General features: G+C 45.4%; 1 protein-coding gene across 1 annotated transcript in view; it reads left to right on the top strand.

Annotated features, from left to right (window-relative positions):
• The window catches only part of LOC144484987 (uncharacterized), a 42,371-nt gene extending 24,230 nt beyond the window's left edge, over positions 1-18,141 (top strand). Inside the window, 3 exon segments of the mRNA XM_078203313.1 lie at positions 7,980-8,720; positions 17,328-17,402; positions 17,484-18,141. Coding sequence (XP_078059439.1) covers positions 7,980-8,720; positions 17,328-17,402; positions 17,484-17,978 — 1,311 coding nt within the window. The 3' untranslated portion in view covers positions 17,979-18,141.

Consider the following 18,141-nt stretch of genomic DNA (forward strand, 5'->3'; position numbering starts at 1 on the left):
CTTCTCTGTTTTTAACAAGAGCCTGCAGGCCTCTGAAACAGTGTTAACTGTCAGTGTGCTGATGTACTGCTCTGTACTTAACAGTAGCCTGCAGACTAATGAGACTCTTACACTGTCAGTGTGCTGCTAGAACAACAAAGAACAGTTCAGCACAGGAAACAGGCCCTTCGGCCCTCCAAGCCTGTGCCGCTCCTTGGTCCAACTAGACCAATCGTTTGTATCCCTCCATTCCCAGGCTGCTCATGTGACTATCCAGGTAAGTCTTAAACGATGTCAGCGTGCCTGCCTCCACCACCCTACTTGGCAGCGCATTCCAGGCCCCCACCACCCTCTGTGTAAAAAATGTCCCTCTGATGTCTGAGTGATACCTCGCCCCTCTCACCTTGAGCCCATGACCCCTCGTGATCGTCACCTCCGACCTGGGAAAAAGCTTCCCACTGTTCACCCTATCTATACCCTTCATAATCTTGTATACCTCTATTAGATCTCCCCTCATTCTCCGTCTTTCCAAGGAGAACAACCCCAGTCTACCCAATCTCTCCTCATAGCTTAGACCCTCCATACCAGGCAACATCCTGGTAAACTTTCTCTGCACTCTCTCCAATGCCTCCACGTCCTTCTGGTAGTGCGGCGACCAGAACTGGACGCAGTACTCCAAATGTGGCCTAACCAGCGTTCTATACAGCTGCATCATCAGACTCCAGCTTTTATACTCTATACCCCGTCCTATAAAGGCAAGCATACCATATGCCTTCTTCACCACCTTCTCCACCTGTGTTGCCACCTTCAAGGATTTGTGGACTTGCACACCTAGGTCCCTCTGTGTTTCTATACTCCTGATGACTCTGCCATTTATTGTATAACTCCTCCCTACATTATTTCTTCCAAAATGCATCACTTCGCATTTATCCGGATTAAACTCCATCTGCCACCTCTCCGCCCAATTTTCCAGCCTATCTATATCCTGCTGTATTGCCCGACAATGCTCTTCGCTATCCGCAATTCCAGTCATCTTTATGTCATCCGCAAACTTGCTGATTACACCAGTTACACCTTCTTCCAAATCATTTATATATATCACAAATAGCAGAGGTCCCAGTACAGAGCCCTGCGGAACACCACTGGTCACAGACCTCCAGCCGGAAAAAGACCCTTCGACCACTACCCTCTGTCTCCTATGGCCAAGCCAGTTCTCCACCCATCTTGCCACTTCTCCTTGTATCCCATGAGCCTTAACCTTCTTAACCAACCTGCCATGTGGGACTTTGTCAAATGCCTTACTGAAATCCATATAGACGACATCCACGGCCCTTCCTTCATCAACCGTTTTTGTCACTGATGTACTGCTGTACTGCTCTGTATTTAACAGGAGCCTGTAGGCTTATGAGGCTGTGTTACACTGTCAGTGTGTTCCTGTACTGCTCTGTATTTAACAGGAGCCTGCAGGCTTATGAGGCTGTGTTACACTGTCAGTGTGTTCCTGTACTGCTCTGTATTTAACAGGAGCCTGCAGGCTGATGAGGCTCTTATACGGTCAGTGTGCTCCTGTACTGTGGAGCCTTTGCTGTTATGAAATGTGGATGAATAGTAATGAGCCTCACATCCTTGCTCATGTTGCTGTGGTTGTGTAGAAAAGGAGTGTGTAAAGGGCTGGTATTTGTGTGGAGGTGTGAACAAAGGAAATGGTATCTGTTTGTGACAGTGACACGTTCTTGTGCTCACACTCAGAACAATGCACAGATATCATTCTGGTTACAGTTTGAACAGGGTCAGATCACAACTGTAGTGAACAATTTAAACATAAATATCTCCAGTGTAACTGCAGCTTGTTCGATCAGAGCTGGGGAGGAGAGAGTTCTGAATCCACTGTATTATCTCTGTTCTCCAGACTGGGTAAATTTTAAGTCGAATGATATTTCATTCAAGGAACAGGCTCACAGCCAATAGGCTGAATTGCTGTGTAACTTGCATTAAAAAATCATAAAATTCAGGTACAGACTAACTAATCATGTTAAACACATGGAAACTGTGACAATCCAGTGATAATAACAATTAACAAATTCATCAGGTAACAGGAAAGTGGTAGACAGGATATTACAGAAGGAATATTGAATTAGATTGTTAAAATTACAGACCAATACACCATTACAGGCTCGGAGATGCATATAAATTTCATATAAAAGGCAGGCAGTGGCGTAGTGATATTGTCGCTGGACTAGTAATCAAGAGTCCCAGGTAATACTTTGGGGACCAGGGTTCGAATCCCACCACGGCAGGTGGTGAAATCTGAATTCAATAAAAATCTGGAGTTAAAAGTCTCATGACCAGGAAACTGTTGTCGATTGTTGTAAAAAAACCCCATCTGGTTCACTAATGTGTTTAGGGAAGGAAATCTGCCGTCCTTACCTGGTCTGGCACATCTTTGACTCCAGATCCACAGCAATGTGGTTGACTCTTAAATGCCCTCTGCAATGGCCCAGCAAACTACTCAGTTCAAGGGTAATTAGGGTGGGTAATAAATGCTGGCCAAGTCAGTGACATCCACATCCCATGAATGAATTTAAAAAAAGTACTTCACTGAGTACTGGAACCATGTGAGGAATTACTCTGTCTGTATTATTGCAGTGCTGTTAATAAAGTCAATAAAAGACAATCTGTTGTTGGGAATTTGATTACCTGGTGTCTGAAACCACAAGGCTCAATATTTAGAGTCAATAAGATGAACAAAGAAACACATCAGGGCCAAATACTCCAGCTGGATATTCAAGGAGAAAGTCTGTTATCTAATACCCTGAGTGGACAGAACAGAGAAAGATCCCAACTGTAAAGAACCCTCAAATTATTTATAAATAGTTTTCTAATGTTGACAGATTTCAACAGTCAGTTTCTATCACTATTTTCAGACTGTAAAGTTAAACCTGCCGTTTTACTTTTGATGTGGAGATGCCGGCGTTGGACTGGGGTGAACATGGTAAGAAGTCTCACAACACCAGGTTAAAGTCCAACAGGTTTATTTGGTCTTTAACCTGGTGTTGTGAGACTTCTTACCATTTTACTTTCAGTCAGGAACAGATCCCAGTTTTACACCAATCTCTGATTTGACATCATGTTTCCAGCATTCTTCCTGACTCTAAACATAGTTGTAAAGGAGCTTCTGTTCCATATCTAGGAGCTCTAAACCATGGAAGAGAGTGGCTTTCTTACACACATCAAGATTAACCCACACATTTAGTCTTCAATATGATTAAAAGCAGAATCTAATTCTTGCAGTCATTTGTGAACTTGCTGGTGTGTCACAGGGTGTGATGACTGATTGAATCCCTTCCCACACATTGAGCAGGTGAACGGCCTCTCCCCAGTGTGAACTCACTGGTGCCTCAGCAGATGGGATGACTGAGTGAATCCCTTCCCACATACGGAGCAGGTGAATGGCCTCCCCTTAGTATGAACTTGTTGGTGCACCAGACTGTCTGATGACTGAATGAATTCATTAGCACACACTGAGCAGGTGAATGGCCTCTCTCCAATGTGAACTCGCTGGTGCAACAGAAGCTGGTATGACTGAGTGAATCCCTTCCCACACTCAGAGCAGATGAATGGTCTGTTCCCAGTGTGAACTCGCTGGTGTGTCACAAGGTGGGATGTCTGAGTGAATCCCTTCCCACACACACAGCAAATAAATGGCCTCTCCTCAGTGTGAACTCGCTGGTGGGGTTGAGTGAATCCCTTTTCACACACACAGCAAGTGAATGGCCTCACCCCAGTGTGACGTCACTGGTGCATTAGCAAGTCAAATGACTGAACAAATCTCTTCCCACACTCAGAGCAGATGAACAGTCTCTTTCCCAGTGTGAAGTCGCTGGTGTATTTGCAGATACTTCTTGCTTTTCAAGCTCTTCTCGCAGTCAGAACATTTAAAAAGTCTCTGATCACTGTGTACATGTTGATGTTCAGTGAGCTGGCATGACTGAGTGAATCCGTTGCCACACACAGGCCTGGTGAATGCGCTCTCCTCAGTGTGAACTTGCTCATGAGCCAGGAGGTCATATGAGTCCTTCCCACATGTGGAACATCTGAACGGCCTCTCCTGGGTATGAACTGGCTGGCGTGTCAACAGACTGGATAACTGAGTAAATCCATCTCCACACATGGAGAAGGTGAAAGGTCCCTCCCCAGTGTGACTGCATTGATCATGTCCCAGTTTAAAAGGGAAAATTAATCCCATCCCACAATCACCATATGTCCACGCTTTCTCCGTGATTCAATTATTAATTTGTCTCTCCAGGTTGGATGATCAGTTGGAGCCTCACACAGAACACATGTACATTTCTCCGCACTGTGAATGGTATGATGTTTTTTCAGGCTGTGTAACTGGTTAAAGCTCTTTCCACAGTCAGTTCACTGGAACACTCTCACTCAGGTGAGTGTGTGTCTCAGTGCTTTTTCAGTCACACTGACGTTTAAAATCTTTCCCCACAGATAGAACAAACATTTCTCCTTCCACATTCAGAAGTCGATGATATTCAGGTCCTGATGAATCAAGTGACTGTCAGATTTTGACATGATGTTTGTTCTGACTTTCCCATCTGGAACTTCTCTCCCTCGAACTCCCTGCAAAAGGAGTTTACAGAAGTTATCAGTGTAAGTACAGGACAGAAATTCAGAGCTAACAATTCTGTGCCCCACACACGCTTTTCGCTCTCTGCTCATTGCTCCAGATTGAGTTTCTAGTCTTCTCCTGATTCTTTTCTTCTCTCCAGATTCTCTCCCCTCCTGTCCTCAAACTGGTGACACTGGCTGTGGATCAATCCCACTCCGTCACTCTCATTCTAACAAATAATGCAGCTCACAACAATTTAACGAAGGGTCATCTGGACTCAAAACGTTGGCTCTTTTCTCTCTGGTGTGGAGATGCTGGCGTTGGACTGGGGTAAACACAGTAAAAAGGGGTAGGGCCTGGGTGGGATTGTGGTCGGTGCAGACTCGATGGGCCGAATGGCCTCCTTCTGCACTGTAGGGTTTCTATGATTCTATGAAGTCTCACAACACCAGGTTAAAGTCCAACAGGTTTATTTGGTAGCAAAATCCACTGGCTTTCGGAGCGCTGCTCCTTCGTCAGGTAAGTGGAAGTTCTGTTCACAAACAGGGCATATAAAGACACAAACTCAATTTACAAAATAATGGTTGGAATGCGAATCTTTATAGTTAATCAAGTCTTAAAGGTACAGACAATGAGAGTGGAGAGAGCGTTAAGCACAGGTTAAAGAGATGTGTATTATCTCCAGACAGGACAGTTAGTGAGATTTTGCAAGCCCAGGTAAGTCGTGGGGGTTAGAGATAATGTGACATGAACCCAAGATCCCGATTGAGGCCGTCCTCATGTGTGCGGAACTTGGCTATCAGTGCTGAACAGAGACTGATATCCAAGTTCCGCACACATGAGGACGGCCTCAATCGGGATCTTGTCACATTATCTGTAACCCCCACGACTTGCCTGGGCCTTGAAGACTTGATTACCTATAAAGATTCGCATTCCAACCATTATTTTGTAAATTGAGTTTGTGTCTTTATATGCCCTGTTTGTGAACAGAACTCCCACTTACCTGACGAAGGAGCAGCGCTCTGAAAGCTAGTGGATTTTGCTGCCAAATAAACCTGTTGGACTTTAACCTGGTGTGAGACTTCTTACTGTCTTTCCACTCTACACAGATACTGTCAGACCTGCTGAGATTTTCAGCATTTTGTGTTTTTGTTTCAGATTCCAGCATCCGCAGTATTTTGCTTTTATCAATTTCTATTTAATGACTTCATTACTGATTTTAAACATGCGGAAATATTCACCTTTTCCCAGTTGGGTCTTTGGTTGAAGTTGCTGCTGGGCTGAAGCCGGAAGCGGCAGAGTGAGATTCCAGAACAATGAGAGTGGGCGGGGCTGGATGACCGAGCGGGAGCGGCTGGTCCTCCAACCAATCGGAGTGAAGGAGGGGCGGGGTCGTAGTCTGACTGATGGTGCCCGCTGCGCAGGCGTGGAGTGGACGCTGTGTAGGCGAATGGAGGCGGTGTCGTGGTGTTTGTGAGGAGACATGAGCTCCGGACAGGAGAGGAACAGAGCCGGTGAGTGGACTGGGAAGTTTCATAAACACCTTCTGGAGGATTCACAATCCAAATAAGAAGCTATCAGTTCTACGTTGTCAGTAAGAGACGCTACGACTTTTTTTAATGACAGACCCGGGACACGGCCGCCATCTTGGTGGCAGCAATGCGCATGCGCAGTGACCCTGTCTGTAGAAGGTGAGAATCATGAGTGGATTTTAGGACTGAAGAGAGGTAGAAATGTCACGGCTGTTATATTGTTGGAGAGGGTGGAGCAAAATAGAAGGTCAGTGAAAGTAGATCAGGAGAGATTTAACAAATATGTCATGGACACAAGACAACGGAAGTGCTAATGGTAGTGTTAAAGACTAAGGCAGTCTTAATAGTGGCGTAAAGGTCAGTTTGCAGACTGTGTTCATCAACGAATAAAGGTTAATGTTCTCTCAAAGCAAAACATGCGAAGACGTTAGAGACTGGTGCTTGGGCGGGGAGGTAGTGGAGGGAAGGAGGAGCTTGAAAAAGTATATATCAAAATGGATTTCCGCTAGGACAAGAGGTATGGCCTTCCTTGGGTAAGGAGACCAAAATTGCACACACTACTCTAGGTGAGGATTTACCATTGCACTGTAAAATTGTAGTAAGACTTTTTTACTTAATTCCGTATGCACTTAGGAAATATGAGTATGATCAAACAAGTAGCATGGTATTACAAAAGAAAAATTGTGCTTGATAAGGTTCTTTGGGTTTTTTGAGGCTGTGACTCATCGGGTAGATGAAGGGCGACCAGTGGGTGTTGTGTACTTGGATTTCAAAAAGACATGAGACAAAAGGCATGCTGAAGGTCCACCGTCAATAACTCCAGGAGCCTAGTGCACCAAACTGGGATGGCACTGTGCTCTGAGCACGCTCAGTGAGGTTGGTGGAGGTGGACTGAGGAGGAACAGGTGGCTCAGATAGTAGGAGGAGATTTTGGTGCAGGGGAGGAATTGGAGCTGTGGGTCGGCTGGGAAGCTTCAGAAACAGGTGATGTATGGAACTTGCAATAAGAATATCAAATTCCTGAGTTTACAGCGCTGGGGCTTTATGGGGACAGGCCCAGGTTAACAGTTACCATCCTAGTTTGATGACTGGCAGAGCGCATGCACAACTTTCTTGGTGTGGGAGTAGAGAGTGGGTGGGACTTCATGGTCCCAGTGATCGGAGAGATAATTATTCACTCATTGATTTTATTCTCATTCTTCACTCAGCAGCTGGAGAATTGAACCCAGGCAGAATAAAGGAAAGGAGAAAACTGGGAGGAGAAAGGAAATGATGGAGATTGCACTGAAATCCAGTGAATCACATTGGGAGGAGGGACAGTTTGTGGAATGTGATTTACTTTGTGAGTTGTGTCAGCAACTTGGAGAACAAGAGAGGAAAAAATATTCCAAAGAAACTAGAGTTGTCAGTTTTGGATTTATGCCTGTACTTACAGTGAATCATTTGTGTAATGTCCTTTTACAGGGCATTCACACTGGAGAATTTTCAGACAGGAAATCCAAACCAAACATCACATTGAGATCTGACAGAGTCACTCGATTCATCAGGACCTGAATATCTTCGGCCTTTGAATATGGATGGAGAAATGTTTTTCTGTTCTATCTGTGGGAAAAGATTTCAAACATCAGTGTGACTGGAAAAGCACCGACACAGACACACCCGAGTGAGAGTGTTCCAGTGAACTGACTGTGGAAAGAGTTTAACCAGTTACACAGCCTGAAAAAAAATCACACCATTCACAGCGAGGAGAAACGATACATGTGTTCTGTGTGTGGATGAGGCCTCAGCTGATCATCCAACCCCAGGGCACCATGGAGAAACCGTGGAAATGTGGGGACTGTGGGAAGGGGTTTAGTTGTCCATCCCACCTAGAAACTCATCGACGCAGTCACACTGGGGAGAGGCCGTTCATCTGCTCCAACTGTGGGAAGGGATTCACTCAGCCATCCAGCCTTGTGTCACACCAACGAATTCACACTGAGGAGAAACCTTTCAAATGCTTTGACTGTGGGAAAAGCTTTAGGAGCTCTGGGTGTTTAATTCAACATCAGGGACTTCACACAGGAGAGAGACCGTTCATCTGCTCCATGTGTGGGAAGAGATTTGCGTCTTCATCGCAACATTCAAAACACCTCCGAGTGCACACGGGGGAAAGACCGTTCACCTGTTCTGAATGTGGGAAGAGATTCAGGTGTTCATCCAACTTCACTGAACATCTCCGTGTGCACCCAGGAGAGAGACCATTCACATGCTCTGAGTGTGGGAAGGGATTCACTTGTTCATCCCACCTTGCTGAACACAATCGTGTTCACAGTGGAGAGAAACCATTTGTCTGTTCCACGTGTGGGAAAGGATTCACTACGTCATCCCAGCATCTGACACACCAGCAGGTTCACACTGGGGAGAGACCGTTCAGCTGCTCCACGTGTGGGAAGAAATTTAGTCGTTCATCCACCCTGCAGAGACACCAGCGGGTTCACACTGGGGAGAGACCGTTCTCCTGCTCCGAGTGTGGGAAGGGACTCACTCAGTCATCCCACCTGCTGAGACATCAGCAAATTCACAAGTGACTACAGGGGTTGGATTCTGCTGTTAGTCACCAATAAGAGACACTCTAACTACCGGCCCTTGACATTCAATGGTGTTACCATCACTGATTTCCTCACTGTCAACATCCTTGGGGTTACCATTGACCAGAAACTCGCCACATAAACACAATGACTACAAGAGCAGGTCAGAAGCGAGTAACTCACCTCCTGACTCCCCAAAGTCTGTCCACCATCTACAAGGCACAAGTCAGGAGCGCGATGGAATACTCCCCACTTGCCTGGATGGGTGCAGCTCCAACAACACTCAAGAAGCTCAACACCATCCAGGACAAAGCAGCCCGCTTGATTGGCACCACATCTACCAACATCCACTCTCTCCACCACTGATGCTCAGTAGCAGCAGTGTTTACTATCTACAAGATGCACTGCAGCAATTCACCAAAGATCCTTCGACAGCACCTTCAAAACCCACGACTACTTCCATCTAGAAGGACAAGGGCAGCAGATACATGGGAACACCACCACCTGCAAGTTCCCCTCCCAGTCACTCACCATTCTGACTTGGAAATATAATCGCCATTCCTTCGCAGTCACTGGGTCAAAACCCTGGAATTCCCTCCCGAACGGCATTGTGGGTCAACCCACAATAGGTGGATTGGCTATGCTAAATTACCCCTTAGTGTCAAGGGGATTAGCAGGGTTATGGGAATAGGGCCTGGGTGGGATTGCTGTCGGAACAGACACGATGGGCCGAATGGCCGCCTTCTGTATTGTAGGAATTCTATGATTCTATGAATCCATAGCATGTGGACTGCAGTGATTCAAGAAGGCAGCGCAGCTCCACCTTCTCAAGGCAAATAGGAATTGGGCAATAAATGCTGCCCAGCCAGCGACGTCCATGTGCCACGAATGAATTTTAAAAATCAGACCCAGGACTGAACTATGTTCAATCTGACTGAATTCTGAGTTTCTGAACATTGGGTTTGGTGTCCAATGAATCACTTTTGTTTCCATCATTTTATCCCAACTCCTTGATTTCTCCAAGATGAGAGGAGACTAATTCATCTCCTGTTACTGGGATAGAAAGCTGACAAATCCCCTGGATCATACGGTCTGCATTCCAGGATCTGGGAAGAGGTGACTGCACTGATACTCGAAGCACTGCCAGTGATTTTCCAAAATTCTCTAGATTCTGCAGTGGTACCAATGGATTGGAAAGTGGAAAATGTAATCCCAATAATAAGAAAAGCCGGAGAAAGGAAACAGGGAATGACAGGCTATTTAGCCTGACATCAGTCATCAGGAAAATATTGGCATCTATCATGAAGGAAGTGGTAAAAATGCAATTAGAAAAGTAGAACATGATTGGACAAAGTCAACATTGGTTTATGAAAGAACTTGACAAATCTAGTAGAATTTGTTGAGGATGTAACTAAAAGGTTAGATAAAGGGGAACCAGGGAATGTTGTATGATTGAATTTCTAAAAGCCATTTCATAAGATGCCATACACAAGATTGTTGCACAGGATAAGGGCTCATGTCATTGGGGGTGAAATATTAGCATTGGTAAAGGAGTTGTTAAAGGACAAAGAGAAGGGATTGATGTGTCATTTTCAGGTCGGCAGGCTCTTATTATGGGGACAGCACAAGAAGCAGGATAGGAGTTTATTAACAATCCATATTCATGACTTATTTCAAGAGACCAAGTCCAATGTATTCAAGTTTCCCGATGGGGGACTGTCTCAGGGCAAACAACATCAAAGTGGTCAGTACAAATGACACACAAAATATATCCTTACAAACTTCTGCACTGCGGACCACCTCTCTGGAGAAAACACTGTGGCGACCGGCACAGGTGGAGGCAGCACTGAAATTTGGTTCAGTTTTAAGGACCATCATCACCAAACTCTGAACATCTGAGGTGTCCAGAGGAGGATCAGAAGTGGAGTGTGGCAGAGCAAGACCAGAGGTGGAACAGCAGCAGAGGAAGACCAAAGGTAGTTTGGCTGCAGAGTTCACCCCCCGCCCGCGCCCCGAGCACTATAAAACAACATCATAAACTGCCAGTTCTACGGATATCCATGTTGATCCCACATCTGACTCCCCGTCAGTAGAGGATCCACAGAAAACAATAAAATCATTGACAGTTTCGACACACTCGAACCAGGAGGAGTCTACCCCAACATTCTCCCTGTTCTCTGAATGGGGTAACTATACACTGTAGTTAATACAGTCAGTAAAAGACAATCTATTGTTGGGAGCTTGATTATCTGGTGTCTGAAACCACAAGATTCAATATTTAGAGTCAACAAGATGAACAAGGAAACAGATCAGGGCCCAATACTCCAGCTGGATATTCACAAGAGAAAGTCTGTTATCTAACACCTCGAGTGGACAGAACAGAGAAAGATCCCAACTGTAAGAAATCCTCCAACTATTTGTGAATATCTTTCAAATGCTGACAGGTTTCAATTCCCAGCTTCCATTATGCTGAATCAATGGGAGGTGAGAGAGCGGTTATCCTGGAACTATTAAAAAAACTAACTAGATCACAGCTAGAGTACTCAGCATCTCAAAGGGACTGCAGAGTATTTCAAACTGTGTAATCATGCTGTAGTTCACGACCTTGATTTGCGGAGATAGAATTCGGACTGGATATTTTGGAATGTTGTAGAGACATTGATCTAACAATCGTGAAATAACAGCTCATGAGGAGACACATCATGTCAATGCCAGCTTATTTTCAAAGAATTATGCAATTAGTCCCAATATTGTTCCCCTTCATAAAAACACGCATATTTCTCCTTTCAATTCTCTTTTTGAAAAATCTGAGTTAACAAAAAACAATATCGGAAGAGTTGCAGAAGCCTCTGCAGTATTCATGGACATTTTTAAAATTAACAAGTTTCTTGACCCAATAACATGAACAGTCAGGTGGGAATTTTCTCCCAAAAATTTTGGAAGAAAAACTATTCAATTATGCAGTTGATTTCATAGCATTTCAAGGATCATAGAACCCTACAGAGCAGAAGAAGCCCATTCAGCCCATCGAGTCTGCACTGACCACAATCCCACCCAGACCCTATCCCCGTAACCCCATGCATTTACCCTAGCTAGTTCCCCTGGCAATTTTTAGCATAGCCAATCCACCTAACCCGCACATCTTTGGATTGTGGGAGGAAACCCATGCAGATACGGGGAGAATGTACAGACTCCACACAGATCGTGACCCAAGCTGGGAATCGAACCCGGGTCCCTGGCGCTGTGAGACAGCAGTGCTAGCCACCCTGCCGCCCCTCAATGTTGGTCTTGGAAACAGGGCAGTGCTGACCCAGCAGAATGTCAGTTCTGGAATGTAAGTGGTCAGTTACCCTATTGACAGCAGCACAGTCACACCAGAAAGAGACCATTCAGGTACATTATGTGTGCAAATGGATTTATTCAGTTTCCCCTCCTATTAACATACAAGCTTTAAAAGTTCAAAGGAATTGATCAACCATGAGTTCATTCTTCTTGTCAAGTCCGTGTGTGTGTGTGTGTGTGTGTGTGTGTGTGGAGAGGGGGTGGATGGTAAATCAATCAGTTCGTTACACCAGCTGACATTCCAAGGAGTTCATCTTCAGGTGTGGACGTTTGTTCCGCTATTAATTAAACTCAGGACAGAACTGTGGTGCCTGTTGACATTAGCTGCTGTATTAGTTATTTTCATTTTATACCTTGGTGCTTTGGCTTCAGTTGTAATTGAATCACAAAACATAATTTTTTTAATGCAATAACATACTTCAATGGTGGCTATCTTACCCAGCATTCACAGTGAATCAGAATATGATCTATCCTTACAACAGACTTTGCGCATGCGTACTGTAGATCCAAAGTGCATGCGCAATGTATGTTGCTCCCGCAGTAGCAGGAGGGCGGTTATATCGGCTCCGGGTTACCAGGGAAACGGCTTATTCTGGAGGGTAATGCAGGCGGCGGGGTGGATGGAGAGGCTTCATAAGCACCCAGTGGAGACAGGAGAACCCGAATAATAACTGCTCAGTGCCGCGTTCCTACCATTCGGGGCCGCGACCACAGATGCCGAGTTGGAGGCCCCGAGTTGACGGAGCCCATCTTTCCCGGGGCGATGGGCAATAGTGCGCATGCGCGCTGCTCCCTGCCAGCAGGAGGAGAGAATGTTGTGAATTTCTCTCCTGGACTGACAGGGATGGACTTTGGAAACTCCTTTTACAGGGAGTTAGAAGGGGAGGATTTACACACAGAAAACTCAACCCAAGAGAAATGTTTCTCGCTTAATTTCTATTCTTGACTGACAGTGATGATCTATTTTTTACAGGAAATTTGATGACAAAATTTGAAGGGAAACTCAAACCAGACATCAGACCAAAACCTGCCAGAGTCACTCCATTCATCAGAACCTGATTGTAAGTGTGTCTGTAGAAAAAGATTCAAACATCTGTGTGGCTGGAAATACGGAACAATAATGTCATGGAAGGATTTGCAAACAAAGATGCAATGTTTTAAATTGAGTTGTTTAACCGGGAGCCTGTGTGGGTCAGTGTTTTAAAGTTTATTTATTACTGTCACAAGTAGGCTTAGCCTACATTAACACTGCAAGTTGCTGTAAAATTCCCCTAGTTGTCACACTCCGGAACTTGTTCGGGTCAATGCACCTAACCAGCAAGCCTTTCTGACTGTGGGAGGAAACCCATGCAGACATGGGGAGAATGTGCAGACTCCACACACACAGTCACCCAAGCCATGAATTGAACCCAGGTCCCTGGCACTGTGAGGCAGCAGTGCTAACCACTGCAGCCCCATGGTGAGGACATGGTGATGGGTGTGTGGGACTTGATGCAGAGGACAGGGGTTTATATACACCAAAGTTTTTCATGGGTTAAATGAGGGACGCTGACAGTCAAGTCTAAAGAAAATAAAGGAATGAATGAAAGTTCTCGAAACATCAGCTGAGACAGGGATTTAGCGAAACTCATGTTGGTAATGAATAGATGAGGCTGTCCGGTCAAGTCAGGAGGGAATGCATGAAATTTTCAGAAACAATACTAAGACAGGGCCAGGGTGAGCCATGTTAGTGGGATATGTTATATACAGGAGGGGTGGAAGGTAACTTATTCCACATTGATTTCTCATCTCACATCTGTCTGTGACCAGAAAGATGTTTTTGATTTGATTCCTCCTTTATAAGCAGTGGCATACTACCCAATACTTCAAGGCTTACTCCTGCTCGTAATTCATACATCCGTATGTATGTTCACTAATGTCCTTTAGGGAAGGAAATGGGTAAGATGGCTATAGAGGGATATGGGCCAAATGCGGGCAATTGGGACTAGCTTAGGGGTTTTAAAAAAGGGGTGGCATGGACAAGTTGGGCCGAAGGGCCTGTTTCCATGCTGTTAACCTCTATGACTCTAAGTGAGAATTAACTTTAGTTTACTCACAGACACTCCAAATGTGGTAACTCAATGTTGCACCATTTGATTTGATTTATTATTGTCTCACAAAGTTTATTTATTAGTCACAAGTAGACTTACATTCATACTGCGATGAAGGTGCTGTGAAAATCCCCTCGTCGCCAAGCTCTGGCACCTGTTCAGAGGGAGAATTTTAGCATGGCCAATTAACCTCACCTGCACATCTTTGGAGTGTGGGAGGAAACCAGAGCATCCGGAAGAAACCCACGCAGACACAGGGAGAACATGCAAACTCCACACAGACAGTGAGCCAAGCCGGGAATCGAATCTGGGTCCCCAGTGCTGTGAGGCAGCAGTGCTAACCACTGTGTCACCATGTAATAGTATGAAGTGAAAAGTATTGTTTCTTGCATACCATAGATAGAGGAAGAAAGGAGAGAGTGCAGAATGTTGTGTTACAGTCAGAGCTAGGGTGTAGAGAAAGATAAACTTAATGAAAGTAGGCCCATTCAAAAGTTTGATGGCAGCAGGGAAGAAGCTGTTCTTGAATCGATTGGTACGGGACCTCAGACTTTTGTATCTTTTTCCCGACGGAAGAAGTTGGAAGAGAGAATGTCTGGGATGTGTGGGGTCATTGATTATACTGGCTGCTTTTCCGAGGTCGCGGTAAGTGTAGACAGAGTCAATGGTTGGGAGGCTGGTTTGCGTGATGGACGAGGCTTCGGTTATGACCCATTGTAGTTTCTTGCGTTCTTGGATAGAGCAGGAGCCTCGCCAAGCTGTGATACAACCAGAAAGAATGCTTTCTGTGGTGTATCTATAAAAGTTGGTGAAAATCATAACGGACATGCCAAATTTCCTTAGCTTCCTGAGAAAGCAGAGACATCGGTGGGCTTTCTTAGTTGTAGCATTGGCATGGAGGGACCAGGACAGGTTGTTGGTATCTGGTCGCCGAGAAACTCGAAGCTCTCGACCATTTCTACCTCATCCCTGTTGATGTAGACAGGGGCATGTTCCCCACTACGCTTCCTGAAGTCGATGACAATCTCCTTCATTTTGTTGACATTGAGGGAGAGATTATTGTTGCTGCACCAGTTCACCAGATTCTCTATCTCATTCCTGTTCTCTGTCTCATCACTGTTTGAGAAATGACCCACTGCGGTGGTGTCATCAGCAATCATGAAAATCAAGTTGGGGGGGGAATTTGGCCACACAGTCATAGGTGTATAAGGAGTATAGTAGGGGGTTGAGGACACAGCCTTGTGGGGTACCGGTTTTGAGGATGATCGTGGAGGAGGTGTTGTTGCCTATTCTTACTGATCTGAGTGTTAGGAAGTCTTGGACCCAGTCGTAGAGAGAGGAGCTAAGGCCAGGCCACGGAATTTGGGGATGTGTTTCGTAGGAATAATGGTGTTGAAGGCTGAGCTGTAGTCAATAAATAGGAGTCTGAAATAGGTGCTTTGTTATTCAGGCGGTTCCCGGGTTGAGTGCAGGGCCAGGGAGATGGTGTCTGCTGTGGACCTGTTGCGGCGGTTGTGAACTGTAGTGGATCCAGGCAGTCTGGGAGGCCGGACTGATTTGTGCCATGACTAACCTTTCGAAGCACTTCATAATGATGGATGCATTCATATATAGAAGATGGACAGAGAAAGGAAAGATTTACAGTGCAGAGATCACAGAGAACAATTGTGTTTCACATGATCCAGAATCAAAATGTCGCTCTGGGAGAATGAGGTGTGAGTTTCTTTGTGTCTCCCAGATTGCTCCATTTGTTCAGGGGTCAGAAACACACACAGATTCAGCTATTTCTCCCATTTTAATAATTTTAGAAATAGCTATGAGGATATCAATACATGTTTTCAAAGAAGTATGCAGTGTGAGGTCCCAGCCCCCTCACCGATGGAAACCCATTCTTGGAGATGGAACAGGTGTGTGGTTGGAAGGGCATCGGGGGTGGGGGGTGAGACACCGAGTAATGTTCTGGGAACCGAGGTTCAAATCCTGCCATGGCAGGTGGTGGAATTTACATTCAATACAAGTTTGAATTTGAAAGGCTAATGATGAGCAAAAAAACCATTATTGATTATCATAAAAGCCCATTGGGTTCACTAGTGCTGTTTAGGGAAAAACAAATCTGCCATCTTCACCTGGTCCGGCCTACATGTATCTCCAGATCTGCAATGTGGTTGAATCTTAATTCCCTCTGATATGGCACAGCAAGCCTCTCAGTTATACCCAACTAGTACAAAGTTACTAAAAAGGTATGGAAATGGGCAGACCAGGCATAGGCCTTGGCACGGGAAACGGCCTTGTCGACCCTGCAAAGTCAGATTTAGAAAATAAATATTTGAACCTGGTTGTAAACAGCCTGCTTCAGCACCAGAGTGGGATGGTGTCAGTGTCCACGGGGTGGAGTTTGTAGCACGGACTGAAGACAATTGTTTCATGTTTCTCACTCTGTAAATGGAGGAAACTTCTCCTAATCCAGGACAGGATCTCAGTCCAGTCGCGATGCTGTGTGACTTTGAGGTGATGATGTTCACATTCACCTGTGAACCTGGTCTTTCTAAATGGTGGAGGTTGAAGGTTTGGGAGTTTCTATCTGGCTGTAGATGTATCCTTTCCTTCACCTCTTTTCCTCCCACATCTCTTAATCCTGCCCATCCGCTGCCTCTTCACATTGAAGCTCTGGTCTTGTATCGGTTCAGACTGGCTCAAAGGTTCCCTTCCCTGAAGGACATTAGTGAACCAGTTGGGTTTTTATGACAATCCATCAGTTTTCTTGGTCTCTTTTTCCCAGTGCCGGCCCCACAAATTACCAGATTCATTCAGCTCAATTTCACAACCTGCCTTTGTGTTTTTGTGGGTTCTCTCTCACTCTCTTTTTTCTTTTTTAAATCAATTTCACAGCATATTCAAAGGTGAGGATTTGCAGTCAGAAAACTGAAACCAAACATCACATCAGGATCAGACAGAGTCGCCCAATTTATCGTAATATGCGTATCATTGGATTTTGAACATGGAAGGAAAAAGCACCGCTCACAGTGGGGAGAAACTGTACACGTGTTCCGTGTGTGGACGAGGATTCAGCCGTTTATCTGGCCTGTCAAAACATAAATGCAGTCACGGTGGGGAGAAATTGTGGAAATGTGAGTATTGTGGCAAGGGATTCAGTTCCCCATCAGAGCTGGAAATTCATCGACGGAGTCACACTGGGGAGAGACCGTTCACCTGCTCCGAGTGTGGGAAAGGATTCACTCAGTTGTCCCACCTGGTGAGACACCAGCGAGTTCACACTGGGGAGAGACCATTCACCTGCTCCGAGTGCAAGGTGGGATTCACTCAGTCAGCCCACCTGGTGTCACACCAGCGAGTTCATACGGGAGAGAGACCATTCACCTGCTCCGAGTGCAAAATGGGATTCACTCAGTCAACCCACCTGGTGACACACCAGCGAGTTCACACTGGGGAGAGACCATTCACCTGCTCCGAGTGTGGGAAGAAATTCAGCCGGTCGTTTCACCTTCTGATTCACCAGCGAATTCACTCTGGAGAGAGACCATTCACCTGCTCTGAGTGTGAGAAGGCATTCATTACATCAACCGAACTGTTGACACACCAGCGGATTCACACTGAGGATAACCCGTTCACCTGCTCCAAATGTGGGAAGGAATTCGCTAACTCTTCTAACCTGATCTGCCATCAACGAATTCACACTGACGAGAGACCTTTTAAATGCCCAGACTGTGGAAAGTGCTTTAAAAGTTTTGGGAACTTGATGACCCATCAACGGGTTCACACTCGAGTCCGTTCAGATGCTTTCACTGTGGGACTGAGTTCAGACAATCATCTCCTCTCACTGTAAACCAGCGAGTTCACACTGGGGAGAAACCATTCATCTGCTTCAAGTGTGGGAAAGGATTCAATCAGTCATCCAACGTGCTGACACACCAGCCAGATTGGAGTTTGCTGTTAATCACATCCAGAACTGAACTATATTTATTGGGGTCTGATGTTAACAATATCCA

Source organism: Mustelus asterias, unplaced genomic scaffold, assembly GCF_964213995.1.
Source record: "Mustelus asterias unplaced genomic scaffold, sMusAst1.hap1.1 HAP1_SCAFFOLD_150, whole genome shotgun sequence".
Taxonomy (NCBI): Eukaryota; Metazoa; Chordata; class Chondrichthyes; order Carcharhiniformes; family Triakidae; genus Mustelus; species Mustelus asterias.